This window comes from Dioscorea cayenensis, chromosome 15 (assembly GCF_009730915.1).
Source record: "Dioscorea cayenensis subsp. rotundata cultivar TDr96_F1 chromosome 15, TDr96_F1_v2_PseudoChromosome.rev07_lg8_w22 25.fasta, whole genome shotgun sequence".
NCBI classification, from domain to species: domain Eukaryota; kingdom Viridiplantae; phylum Streptophyta; class Magnoliopsida; order Dioscoreales; family Dioscoreaceae; genus Dioscorea; species Dioscorea cayenensis.
The window spans coordinates 8,422,701-8,437,704 of record NC_052485.1 but is presented as its reverse complement, the minus strand read 5'-3'; the positions used below and the strand labels follow the sequence as shown (position 1 = coordinate 8,437,704).

At 32.0% G+C, this 15,004-nt stretch overlaps 1 protein-coding gene across 1 annotated transcript; it reads left to right on the top strand.

Moving 5' to 3' along the window:
• Positions 1 to 1,012: 1,012 nt before the first annotated feature.
• On the top strand, positions 1,013 to 1,636 carry LOC120277669. Its single transcript, XM_039284525.1, has one exon. It carries the CDS (start codon positions 1,013 to 1,015, stop codon positions 1,634 to 1,636), a length of 624 nt encoding a protein of 207 aa, XP_039140459.1.
• The last annotated feature ends 13,368 nt before the right edge of the window (positions 1,637 to 15,004 follow it).

The window sequence follows — 15,004 nt, the reverse complement described above, 5'->3', positions numbered from 1 at the left end:
AGTCCATGGAAAGGTCTGCGATTTTTGTCACGGGGTTACAAGACATTCACAAGATTGTCTTTGACAACTTAACTTCCTCAAATGCACGTTACAAGAGGCATGCTGACCAACACCGCCGCCATAGTGAGTTCGAGGGTGGGTGACTTTGTGTGGGCGTGTTATCTAAAGAGCGTTTTTACGTTGGGGAGTATAATAAGCTCAAGGCAAAAAAAATTCGACTCGTCGAGATTATTGAGAAGATTAATTCCAATGCCTCACCGCTCGACTCCCTAGCCATATCCGAACGGCGGATGTCTTCAATATCAAACATTTGTTACCCTTCTATGGAGACTCTTCAGATGATGAAAATTCAGAGTCGAATTCTATCCCTACTGGGAGAATGATGCGGGACGTATTGAGGAGATGGCATACTGCGTTCATGCGGAAGTGAGACTCAAGTAATAAGGGTATTTTTAGTAATTCGCCAGGGCGAGTGGAGTTTTTTAGGTTACTTGGGCCTAGTCTGATGGGAAACGGGCCAACAAACACAAGTCACAGTTTGCTACGCAAACTCGTGAGTTATGCATGATTTCGGCCAAATTCCATCGTTTAGGCCTCGAAAACCCTGATTTTGCTATTTTTAGTAATAATTGATTTCGCCATTTCTTTGGCTAGAAATCTCTGATTTGTAAGCCGTTTATGGCGTTAGTCTTTATTTTGTTAACTCTTTTATTTCTTGCCGGTATTTGAAAATTTACCAATTTTGGTATATTTTCGAATTATCTCCGTTTTAGGATTATTTTCATATCTTTGATATTTTTTCCTATTTAATGTAAGCCTATGGGCAAGAGGAAATCAGTTTTGTAATAGTTATTCTCTTGAGTAATAAAATTTACTCTCTTTTCCAATTCCTGGCTATCTTTGATCAACAGGTTTTGAAGGCTTGTACTGGGTATTCGTGCGCGAATCAACAGTTCGAGTATATCGCTGCATCAGGTTTGAAGGCGGAAACTTTCTAAGATGGCAAAAGAAGATGAAATTTCTCCTCATTACATTGAAGGTGGCGTATGTTCTCACTACTTCCAAACCCGAAGAAATAGAAGGAGAGACCGTTGCGGAAATTAGAGAAAGGCAAAAGTGGGAAAATGATGATTTCATTTGCATTGGACATATTCTCAATGGGCTTAGTGATGCACTTTTTGATGTTTATCAAGACTCAATCTCGGCAAAAGAACTTTGGGAGAAACTAGAAGCAAGGTACATGCAAGAGGATGCAACAAGTAAGAAATTTCTTGTGAGTCGTTTTAATAACTTTAAGATGATTGATGGAAAATCTATCATGGAACAAATGCATGAAATTGAACATATTCTGAATAACTTCAAGCAACATAACATGCATATGGATGAGTCTATCATTGTCTCCTCAATTATAGACAAGCTTCCTCCATTATGGAAAAATTTCAAAAAGAATCTCAAGCATAAAAAGGAAGATATATCTCTTGAGCAATTAGGAAATCATCTTCGCTTGGAAGAGGAGTATAGAAAACAAGATGATACAAAAGATATCAAGGCTCATGAGAAAGTACATGTATTGGAAGAAAGGGAGTCCCACAAAAACTCCAAGAAAAGGAAAAAGTACAATGGAGAGTTACAATAACAAGAAAAAGAAAGGAAGTTGTTTCTTCTGTAAGAAGGTTGGCCATTACAAGAAAGAGTGTCGCTTTTACAAAAAGATGCAAGAGAAGAATTCCTCCTCAAAAGACAATCTTGTGGCCGTGATATCTGAAATCAACATGGTTGAAGATAATGAATCATGGTGGGTTGATTCTGGTGCAACTCGTCATGTGTGCAAAAATAAAGATCTCTTCAAGACACTCAAGGAAGAAGATGAAAATGTGCTCTACATGGGAAATGCTTCAAGTGTCCAAGTCAAGGGCAAAGGGATAGTTGAAATTGAGTTTACTTCTGGAAAGGTTCTTACTTTGAAAGATGTGTATTATGTACCAGAAGTTAGGAAGAATTTAATTTCTGTATCTTTACTTAATAAGTTTGGGTTTAAGTCAGTCTTTGAGGGAGATAAGTTTATTCTCTCTAAGGGTGGGATGTTTGTGGGCAAAGGTTATTGTTGTGAGAACATGTTCAAGATGAACATTGCTAAAATTAATAATAATAGTTATGATTCTGTTTACTTTGTTGACTCATGTGATTTATGGCATTATCGTTTGGGTCATGTTAATTTTCGCAAATTAAATGATATGATGAATCTTGATTTAATTCCAATGACTTCTAAACAACATGAATCTTGCACTACTTGTATGTTAACTAAGATAACAAGACAATCTTTTTCTTAGGGTAGAAAGAAATTCTAAAAATATTAGAATTGATTCATTCGATGTTTGTGATTTACATGGTTGGCCTACTATAGGTGGCAAAAAAATATTTTTGTGACATTTATTGATGATTGCACTCGATATTGTTATATTTATTTAATGCATTCAAAAGATGAAGTTTTACAAAAAAATTTAAGATTTTTTTAAAAACTGAAGTAGAACTTCAATGTGAAAACTGTTATTAAATGTTTGAGGTCGGATAGAGGAGGTGAATATTATGATCCAAAATATTTTGAGTCTATTGGCATAATTCATCAAATAACTACTCCTTATTCACCACAACAAAATGGTATAGCCGAAAGGAAAAATAGGGTGTTAAAAGAAATGACAAATGCTTTGCTATCTTACTCTGGTTTGACAAGTGGATATTGGGGTGAAGCATTGCTAACTGCATGCTATATATTAAATAGGGTTCCTAATAAAAGGAACAAGATAACCCCATATGAACTTTGGAAGAAAAGAAAACCCAATCTTAACTATTTTAAAGTTTGGGGTTGTAGGGCAATAGTTAAAGTTCCGGAACCCAAAAGAAAGAAAATTGGTGAAAAAGGAATTGAATGTATCTTCCTAGGATATGCTAAAAATAGTAAAGCATATCGGTTCTTAGTAATTGAACCAAATGATTCTTATCCTATAAATACAGTTATTCAATCAAGAGATGCTATTTTTCAAGAAAATAGATTTAATTCTATTCCTAGACCAAAGGACATGTTATATTCAAATAACAAATGCAATCTAGAGGATAATATTTCTTCTAATGATACATTAGAAGAAGTAGAACCTAGAAGGACTAAGAGGGTTAGGAGGGCAAAAACATATGGCCCGGATTTCTTCATGTTCCTTATTGAAGGAACAAGTGAAAGAATTCAAAGTCATGCACCAATTTGTTTTAATATAGAAGGTGATCCTGAAACATTTGAAGAGGCTATGAAATCTCAAGATGCAGCCTTTTGGAAAGAAGCCATACAAGATGAAATGGACTCAATAATGGGGAATAAAACATGGAAACTAGTTGACATCCCACCTGGTTCTAAACCAATTGGTTGTAAATGGATTTTCAAAAAGAAAATAAAAGTAGACGGAACTATTGATAAATTTAAAGCAAGATTAGTTGCTAAGGGATTTACACAAAAGGAAGGAATAGATTATTTTGACACATATGCACCCGTTGCAAGAATTACTACTATTAGAGTGCTTATAGCAATTGCTTCAATGTACAATCTTGTAATACATCAAATGGATGTTAAAACAGCCTTCCTTAATGGAGAATTGGAAGAAGAAGTGTATATGAAACAACCGGAAGGGTTTGTTGTTTCCGGTCAAGAACACAAAGTGTGTAAATTAATTAAGTCTCTTTATGGGCTTAAGCAAGCCCCTAAACAATGGCATCAAAAATTTGTTGAAGTGATTCTAGCAAATGGGTTTAAAATTAATGAATCCGACAAATGTGTCTATAGTAAGTTTAATTACGGAAAAGGTGTCATAATTTGCTTATATGTAGATGACATGTTAATATTTGGCACCGATATCAATGAAGTTATGAAAACAAAAAAATTCTTGTCTAATAACTTTGACATGAAAGATATGGGAGAAGCAAATGTCATTCTAGGCATTAAAATAATTAAGGATAACAATTATCTTAGTATATTCCAAGCTCATTACATTGAGAAAATATTAAAGAAGTTTGATTATTTTAATTGTTGTCCTGTTTCTACACCATTTGATTCTAGTATCAAGTTGGAACAAAATAAAAGTTGTCCTGTGAGACAACTAGAATATGCTAAAATAATTGGATGCTTGATGTATGCCATGACATGTACAAGACCAGATATAGCTTATGCTGTAGGAAGGTTAAGTAGATACACAAGCAATCCAAGTAAAGACCACTGGCATGCTGTGTATAGAGTATTAAAATATTTGAAAGGAACAATAAATTATAATCTAATTTATAGTGGTAATCCTTTAAATTTAGAAGGATATACAGATGCTAGTTGGGTAAATCACACTGAGGATCATGCTTCTACAAGTGGATGGGTCTACACACTTGGTGGGGGTGCTATTTCTTGGGGATCAAAGAAGCAGACATGTATTGCAGACTCCACCATGGCATCTGAGTTTATAGCATTGGCTGCATGTAGTAAGGAAGCAGAATGGCTTAGAAACTTATTACTTGAAATTCCTATATGGCCCAAGCCAATGACACCAATATCTATACATTGTGATAATCAGTCTACACTTTCAAAGGCTTATAGCCAAGTTTATAATGGAAAATCCCGACATATTGGACTAAGACATAGCTTTGTAAAAGAGTTGATTATAAGTGGGGTAATTTCGATTAATTATATACGGTCTGAATTAAATCTTGCGGATCCTTTGACGAAAGGATTGACAAGGGATATGGTGTTAAAAACATCAAAGGGGATGGGATTGAAGCCCATAAAATCATAATTACCAATGGTGGAAACCCAACTCACACTTGAGTAACATCAAGTCTTGAGTTCAATGGTGAAAGTACACTATTAGAGTAATTGTAAGTACTTGATTTGTATACATCCCAAGATTGAAAAGTACTTGGTTACCATGAGTTTACAAGAGGAAGGTTGAGCTTTAGCTCTTAATAGACCTATAAGCATATATTTGTTGGAGTGCCTGTCATGGTGGTGCTCTTGATAGAGTCTACCTATGTGAGAGTGAAGTGGGGCCGCTTCTTGGAGTCTAAGGGCTTGACTCTAAAAGCTCTCATTAAAGGGATACTAGACACAAGGTCATCTTAATTGTGTCAACTTCAGTGACATACAATGGTTCGAGATCTTATGCGTAAGGCATGTACACCTGTTCAAATGGGATAATTGGTTCAAAGCTTGTCTACCATATTATTTCGGATGGGTGAAACTATGTTTTGCTAGGTGAAAGTTCAAGTCTTAAAGACACTTTTACTAAAAACATGAGATTTCCAAAGTGATCGGAATTTGTCTTCATTTTCAAAATGGTGGGGGATTGTGAGAGGATTTTAAAAATGAAAAGATATTAATGTAATAAGCACCACTTGTAAGACAACTAATGAGAGCTTATCATTTGTAATTTCATTAATTAATGAATGATTATTTTATTCTATTTGAAAAGATGTCTAATTAATGAAATAGTGTCTCATTAGTAAAGTGGTGTGTCTATTTAATGAAGTGGTGTCTCATTAATGAAATAATGTGTCATTTTATTGAAGTGGTATAATGAAATGATGTGTCTTTTTAAATGACACTCATTATTGAAGTGGTGTGTCTCTTTACTAAACACCACTTCATTCCTATAAAAATAATCTCCTATCATCATTCAAGTGAATTGAATGAAAAACAAACTCCTCACAAGTTCATTTGCTTTGTTCTTTGAGTGCACAAAAGATAGAAGCAAACTTTCACTTTGTAAAAACCATTGTTGTCTTTCTTGAGTTTGGAAGTGCAAACCATACTCAAGGGTCTTCATTGTATCCTAAAGGAAATTCGCCATTCAATCCATTTTGCATCCAAGGTTTGAAATTAGGTGGAGGCGAATTAAGCCTAAAGGAAAGTGTTTCCCACACCTTGAAGACTTGTGCACTACATTCTTTCTAATCTCTTCCTCTTTATTCCTCAAAGAACCATCTCCACCAACAAAGTATCTCTATTTCACCATGGAAGAGAGCTTCCCAAATGGCTGATGAAATCTATTAGTTCTTCTGGTTTTGCTTTCTAAGTGTTCTTTTGTTGTATTAGTTAGGTTGTGCTATTTTTTCTTGGTTCTGTATTCTTTTATTCTGTGTGGGTTGGTATTGATGGCTGCTTTGTAGACTGGTTTTGTTTTATTATCAATAAAATAGCTGTATGAGCTCTTTCCCTCAAAAAAAAGAAAAAAAAAAAAACATTGCCAGCTGGGCAACAACTCGCTGTATCAAGTTTTTCCAATATGAATTTTCTGCAGACAAATTGAAGATATGAAAATAGCATGTTCATTACTTTCTGAATTAATAGTTCCAACCTCTCAAACATTTAATGTATATATGCATATTTTAACCTTGAAAGAATGATTGTTGGTCTTCAAATAAATAAAATGTTAATAAGTATGTACATAAGTCATTAAAATTATTTACTAGTGAAATCGAATGAGTAAAAAAAAAAGATAAAAACTAAAATGAAAATTGAAAGTGACATTCTATACTAAGGAGAAAGCAAGGTAAGAAATTCCAAAAGCTCAAGTTCTATCACATGCAAATAATTTTGATCAACAACAAAGCAATAACTTATAAGAAACACATCTTCAGAATGAAAAAGCAAAAAAGCAAAGTAAGGTATATTTGTTTGTAAATAATGCAAGAGAATGAAAGAGAATAAGAACTTACAAGTATGGAGGCAGATGATGATTATAGTGGGGACATGGAGGTACAACAATTTGTGGCAAAGAGAGCAAATCACAAAATGTTTTTTCTTTCCTAAGCACATCCTTACTTCCTCTGACATGGCCATATTTGATGCTACATATACTTATAAGAGGTTGATTGTTCGGCTATAAAAACAAAGATGATGGCCTTTTTGGATGGACTTTTGTGCATGTGTATGTGTGTAGATATTGTGGGAGATTGAACCTTTAAGAAGGTAAATAAAGAAAGTTCTACATGGGATGAATGTGTCCATCTTTGGAGTTTTATATTTGTATCTTAATTATTGTTGTGTTTGGCAAAAATAATAGGCATTAATATTATAGCAAAAATGTTTTGTGAATGAATGAGTGAATATATAAAGTGATTAATAAGGAAAGAGATTTTTAATTATTTGATCTTTGAAGATGGTGACTATAAATATTTTGATAAAAATATTTTATGAATGACTAAGTTTTCTTTATAATTTTGATAGAAGTGAATGTTTAGGTGCATGGGGTGAGTAAAAAGTAGGGGGGAATTTTTATTTTAAAACATTTTCAAAACCAGGGAGTTCGTTTTTGAAAAAAAAAATAGAGAAAAACTTTGTTTTAAATTGGGGGTTTGTACTAAAAAGGAGAACATGGAAGTTTTATACTAACAATGATTAAGTGAAAGTGATGGATACCTTGAAACGTTTGCCATCGAATTTTTAATTCAATGTCTCTTGATTTGAATGCCAACATTAGTTATTATCCAATATTTTTCTATATCAAAGAGGGAAAACTCACTCATGAACTGTATATAAGTCCATATTGGATTCATTTTTTACTGTCATTTGATATTTAGAATCACAAAAATATGATTATAGTGTATGCTTTGATCAGTTATTAAAATTTTGACTTGACATGTCTTATAGAAGACATTTAAGTATGATCTCATTATGTAAGAAAAAAAATATTTATTATTGTTTTTGATGCTGACTCGTCATGTTGTTTTATATACAATTTTTTTTTTTTAATTTAGGTTTTTGCTTATGTGACATCTATTGTAGCTAAAATGGCATTCTAAGTTACATTATATCATATCATTTGACAACATATTAGGTTTATCTTCTAGCATGGCTATTTTTATATCAAAAACTAAATTATGAATTTTAAAATATATTTAAGGCCATATTGCATATGCTTTCTACATAACGTATGTTATCATTGCTATGAAGATTTTCCTATTAAAAAACAACATAGCAGTTGACATGGATAATCTTGTCATACAATAAAAATGCTATTTTTGGCAAGGCCATTGTCTTTTACATAAATAATAATTGCCACAAGCTAGTAATGAAAGTGACTTTGTTTTTCTCTTTTTTTTTTTTTGAAATACTTATTGAAATGGGCAACAATTTCAAGAGATCGATTCTTTATGTTTTTATCAAGAAAGATCTTTGTCACTATGTTTTCCATTATGTAACCTGTGATGTCGTCTACATAGCAAAGATATTCTACCCTTAAAATGGAATACAATATAACTCAAAGCAGACCATTATATGAGATCATGTTATTATTTAGAATATACTTATCTTAATTCAATTGTTATTCTTAGTTTGTTTGATATTTTGTCATTTTATCCTAAAATTTTTTTGGGCAATGGTATAAAAGATTTAGTCTTTTTATATTTTCTCATGGTATGTGAGAGTCATAGATTTTTTTTTTTTGAAAACTCTAATCAACTATTGTCACTTGGCAAGCCATCACTAAGCCTCTATATCACCTTTATGATCATGGCTACATGTTGCCATGCCTTTGTATCATCGTGCCTCCATGGACTTTGTCTTCCGACTTCACTACCTACTCTACTTTTTTCTTTCATTCAAGTTGAAGATTACAAAATTTTAAGTTGGGAATTATTTGCAATATGCTTATTGTATCATGCAAAGATGTTATTTTTTACCATAGTTTAATATTTTGTCATTTTATTTAGGTATTATACCTATGGCCTTACTTCTTGGAGGCTTCTCAAATATTAGAATAAATAATTTTGTTTTTTATGGAGTATTTCATCATACATATTTTAAATTTTTATAATTTATTAGTGGAAAATATTTGTTTAATTGCAAACTTTATAGTTCTTTGAAGTATGTGAATCATGGGAGTAATTGTTATGCTACGCGTGCATGCACCGCTAAATTTATGCCTATGTGTGGCATTATTATTTAAATGCATTGACATTATATCAATCTAATTGCATAATCATTAGTGATTATCTAACAATTTCCAAGCTAAGTTTAGTTTTTATTTTGTAGTAATTAGTACTGACAAACTTTACTCACATGCTAATAGCAGCTATATATTGGTGATGTTTGTTTGGGCTGATTTGAAAGTTCACTTAATTGAAATTAAAAAAATCCTTCAAAGTGATTTTTTGGCTAAGTGGATTTGAAAAAATAAAGGCATTTTGAGCTCAAAAGTTTGTGGAAAGGGTGGATTTGGAACTACATTCTTTTCGGTGCAGTTCATAGTGAAAGATGTTTAACTAGAAAGAAATCCTCACATGTCAATCATGCAAGCCTTGGATAGGGGTTACTATATCCCATGCAATCATATCATCTCTCTCACAAGATCTCTATCTCCATTGCTTTTTCTTTGGATCCCCATTGCAACCAACTCCTCACCCTTATGAGTTCTCCATCCCTTGTGCCTCAACAACTTCTAGGTCTTTCATATCCCAGCCACACAAGGCTTATATTAGGAATTACAAGATCCCCATTGCAGTGATTTTCAATAATTCAATGATCTTCATGTCTAGTGCTTCATTTCTCTAAGCACCAAGATATTTTGCTTAGATAATAATTTTCAGTGGGTGAATCATCATAGTATTTTGGGAAAAATTAGATGGATTTTTTTTCGTGCTATTAAAGTTGTTTCATGATAAAAATCACTTCCATTTACAATGTTATTTGAATTTGAAGTTATTTGTTATTAATTTGAGTTTGATTTTAATTTAGTTTTTGAATTATATCAACTTAGTTATCGTGGTTATTTTATTTTTTTTTAGAAAAAAGAAAAGCTTGCATTTTCAATAAGTTTTTGATGTGGTTGAAGAAAACTAAGGTTTTGATCTTTGAAATGACAATAGCAACAAAAACAGAAATTCTGAAGTAGAGACATATTTTTTGAGCTCCTATTGAATTGTAGATTTTACTATTGTTGTCATGTTGCTTCTTATTCTTTGACTGATTTGTAGAATCAGTCCATGAGCAAGTTTTGTTTCCTTGTTTCATGATATTTTTGGTTGATTAACCATGGTAATTTGATATATTGCCATGTTAGTGAAATAGTCTCTGAAGAGTATTAATGAGAAATATAACTAGTTTGAAAGTTAACAAAAGCAAATAACAACAATAGGCTTTTTTAAGAATTTATATGATTTTTGTTAGATATTTGACACATTTCAAAATTTATATCATTCATGGAGTCTAAAACAATTTAGTTCCACACAAAAAGGACAATAACTGACAAACATGTCTAAATAAAAAAAAAAACATACTTTGGGGGAGTAATTTTGTCATAGTTTGTACACGACCAAGCCTAATATTCTCCACCATTCTTGCAGAACAAACTGATTTAGAGTTGATGTTGTTTTGATAAAAATATCAATATTCTGAGCATGAAATTGTTATGAAGCCATTAGCATTGAATGAAAGCTCAAGTCTTTATTTAAAAGGACAAAAAAATAACTAGTATATATAAAGAAAATTAAATCCACATGTGGCGATGAATAATATTTTAGCTAGGATTAGAATGTATTAGCATGTATATTGAAAGCCTAAGGTTTTAATTACATCATCGCTTGTTTGGTTTGATCTATCCATGAGTTCATGATTTATGTTGTTGTTGTTACTTTTCTATTTTAGTGGATTGCTTTTAAGTGGCCATTGTTTTTTTTTACTATGCCACAAGACATAGTTTCATACCTCCTTCAAGTCTATTTTTTTATTTTATTTTATTTATTTATTTATTTATTTATTTTGTGCACATAATCATCTAGTTCTTCGCAATGCACTCGAAAGACCTAATGGGTTAAGAGTCCATGAAAGCAACCATCTTCTTCATTTTATAGACAACAAAGGCTAAAGAATAAATTAAATTTAACAATTATACTTATTAAAGTTATTATATCTCTTGTAATTACTAATTAGGGATGTACTTTTTGGTTGATCTCAAATATGCCACAAGACTCGGTTTCATACCTCCTTACATGGGTGTTAGGTCTCGCTAAAGGAGTTTGATTCACGGATACCTACAGATACTAAGGAACCTTTTCAACTACAACATTCTCTTGTGCAGTGTATCTCTCTATTGAGAATGTATTTGGTTATTTAAAGGGCCTCTTTAAATCCTTTTATTTTGGCTTTGTTTTTCTTGTTTAAATCACATACGGAACTCATGTTGCCATGTTTTATCCTAAGTAATTACATCCTTAGTTGCAGTCAAAATGATTTTATTCCCTATGAAGAAGACAGGGTACCATAATGACCTTCACCAACAACTCTTAGGGAGCAAAAAAGTGAGCTGATTGTTGTAATCAAATTACAACAAAAATGTGGGGCAACAAATAGTTATATTCCTAGTCAATATTAACTAACTAAAGCTTCATTTGTTCCTATGTCGCATATTGTTTTTTAATATTGTAATTTGGTAACTTTATCATGTAGATTTATTTCTTTTGCTTTTCATTAAACATTGTTAAGTATTTATGTAGAAATAATGATGTTTATTTTGCGATTGGCCTAAAGTATTGCAACAGAATATTTTTGGTACTTGTTCAATTTGAATGCTATTGTGCTTTGCTTTCATGAATTTACCCTGCTTATCATATGCCTAATTTACAATAGTTATGGATTGTTGCACATCTTTTTTTATTATAGAATGGAGAGGTTTGATGCATTTGAAAATAGCTAAACATCATCAGCCATGAGGACCATTATAGTAACATCAAGATATAAGAAGTGGATAATTAATTTTTATATTACTTGATAATATTAATTATTTGATAAGCTACCATATTGTGGCTTTTCTCATGATGTAAAGATTTTTGGATATGGATAGTTTTTATATAAAACAAAAAAAGAAAAGAAAAGAAAAGAAAAACTTAACAATGTCATCACCATAATACTTATTTAGGTTTGTGAAAAGAATAAAAAAACATTCAAAGTAGTCTGATCTCCTTTTTCTAAGAATGCCAATTCAAGCTGTTAGTAGTATATATCGTTAGTGTAAATGCTTGCAATTTAAATAGGAGACTCTTTGTGTGTGTGTGTTTTGTCACAATGACTGGACCTATATAAATAATGAATTAAGGTTTGGACGTCTTCTAATGTTTTGTGAAGTGAAGTAAAACAAAGCAAAACCAATAAAAAATAATAATAAGAAAAAAACAATCATCTATGTTGTTTTAGATCTTGTGACTAACTTTGAATAAATTTTTAGTTGTTCCTGTGTGTGTATGTATAAATATAGATAAATATAAAAAATTGTTTTATACATACATCTATAAAAAGTTTTTTTCCCTCAATGAAATATTTTGATCCTACTAAAAAATTAAATATACTTAAAATTATTATTTCAATTTAAAACCCCTATAAAGAGTACCCAAGCGGTTATTTTAATTTTACATTAACAAATATAATTATTGATCATGAATTTAGAATTTGCCTTTTTTTTGTTATCTTTAATTTTATTTTTCAAATGAAAATGTCATGCATCAAATCCATTGGGGGATGTGAACAGGCCGACCACATACGTATGGGGAGTGGGCCCTATATTGTATGCAAGGCATCAAATAAAAATTTATTAAGCTAAGTAGACAACACAACTACAAATACAATGTAAGAATACTCCTGGCTCCACTGAAAGAAGTACACAATAAGCCTTAGTTTTGGGAATATAGTGCCCATTATACAAGACATAACAATTTAAGTTTAACAATCACAATTCTAGGAAACAACATACAAAAAAAAGTTTACTTATTTGCCAATGAATGATCTATTTTTCTATTTTTCCAAAGCCACTTCTTATTTTCATGAAAATGAAATCTTTTCTAGGGATTGAATTCTAAATTAAAATAGTAATGATTTTTTTTTGTTTTTGTTTTTCTTAATTGTTTTTTAGAATAAGAGCCACAAATTAGATTTTATTAAAAAAAAAAAATCAAAGGTACAAATAAGACAACAGTTAAAACCAAAGATGGAACATAGGACCAAAAAGTAAACTAGAAACCGAAACAAAAATAAAAAGGATCAAATATAGAAGGCAGATTTATTAATGGTTTGCAAGAGCCATCTTGGAAGGTCAATTACAGTATGTTCTTTCACATGTTGAATTGCTACCCTACTAAACCATTTGAAAATGAAATCACCTGTGGACTTCTAGATAAACCATAAGGTCACAACTATAAGGGAAGCTCTCCATTTAGCTTTAAAGGATGACAAATTCTGTAGCCACATATTTGTAGAAAAGTTTCCTTGACAAAAGAATCGGGGTTAATTTTATGAATAGTCACCCAACTTTGCCTTTTTTTCATTTTAGTCATCCAACTCCAAAATATATCAAAGTAGTCACTCAAGTTTTTAAAAAGTCCACCGGTCAGTCACCAAAGGATTTCCGGTTAAAAAAAACCTATGTGGCAGCCGGAAAGTCTGACTCAGCCAAGCTATGTCCACATTAGCAACCACTATTCTCTGTCCACGTCATGATAATAAGCTGAGTCGGCAAGCACTATTACACGTCAGCTTCTTCTCTACCCTCATCTTCTTCTCACCACTGTTCTGGAGATTTCCAGCTCTCCCAAGCGTAGGCACTAGTGGACGAAGCCTTGTGAAGATAGCATAATCTCATCGGCAATGTTGCAGATATTCAACGAGAACCCAAGAGAAGATGATTTTCCTGAAGGACCTGGTTGAAGCTTCACGAGTTTGTAGAGATGTGCCCTAGTACCCAATAAAAGATGTTTTCCTCCTATGCTAGCTTCATTTCTTCAGAATTCAACTGTTAATATTAAGTTAATTGTAATATGTATTTTCGGTTAATTGTAACATTTCCAAAGCAAGAAACCATTTTTGCAATTGGTTTTCATACATGGTTTAATAATCCATAATGGCAATAGCTTGGCTATTCTCAGACACGGTCTACATATCGATTGCAATGGTTTAACACAGCTTGGTTATTAGTAGATGTCTGTGATTTGAGCATACAAAATTAATGGTAGTAAACAATTGTTGTTATCAAGGGAAAAAAAGCGGCAAAAATTTTTTTGTTGTCTGAAGGTTGTACACGACTTGGCTATTAGCATATGTCTGTGATTTAAGCATACAAATCCATTTCATTTGCACTTTTGTCGATGGTTGTCAACCATCAATTAATTCATATATAACAAACCAAAATATACAAATTTTTGGTTTGAAGTTTGTCAGCCAATTTCAAAATTGCATAACTGCATTTACAAAAGTATAATTTACATCTTTGGCTTCTGAAGATCTTCTGAAACACAATACAAAACTGCATAATTGCATTTAGATGAATGCATCTCATTCACACAATGAATACATCTCATTCACACATGATAAAGTAAAATACCAGAAAATGCAAAAGATTGGTTTATAAAGATCTCCAGCCAAATACCACAAAATACATAAGTTTTAGGTTTGTACACTATCTATTTTTTCACTTCTTTCCATGTTTAGCAGCTCCAACAGTGGAAGTTCCTGGGGGAACCCAATTCCTCTTCCTTCTGCTGAGATCCCCTTCTTTAGATCTATCCTCATTGTCCTTTTGTCTACCTTGACTTCTCAAGAAATGATTCCTAGCATTACTTCCTGTAGAATTTTTGTTTGTTGGCTCCTTTGCAATTTGTAGCACCTGTGCATAAAAATTGGGACAATATTAATTTGCAGTAATTTCATCATTATAATTACAATAGAGATTAAATCAGATGCATTGTCATTAACCTGTGAAGGATGTCCAACATTTGCAACATTTCTAGCTATACATTTGGATCTTATTGTAGTCAATTTTTGCCTTCCATTCCTCTCAGTTAATATAACATGGGAAGCCATGGTTTGGTCAGGTTCATTAATAATCTGAATGAATTAAGAAAATAATGACTAGTGAGAAGAGGATAATGATGATGAACAAAATTAAGCCCTACACTAGCATACAATGATTGATCTTTACCTGTGACAGTGGTTCAGATA

Coding starts and splice junctions, on each gene's coding strand:
- LOC120277669 (XM_039284525.1), top strand. CDS start 1,013: ATGAAATTTCTCCTCATTACATTGAAGGTGGCGTATGTTCTCACTACT.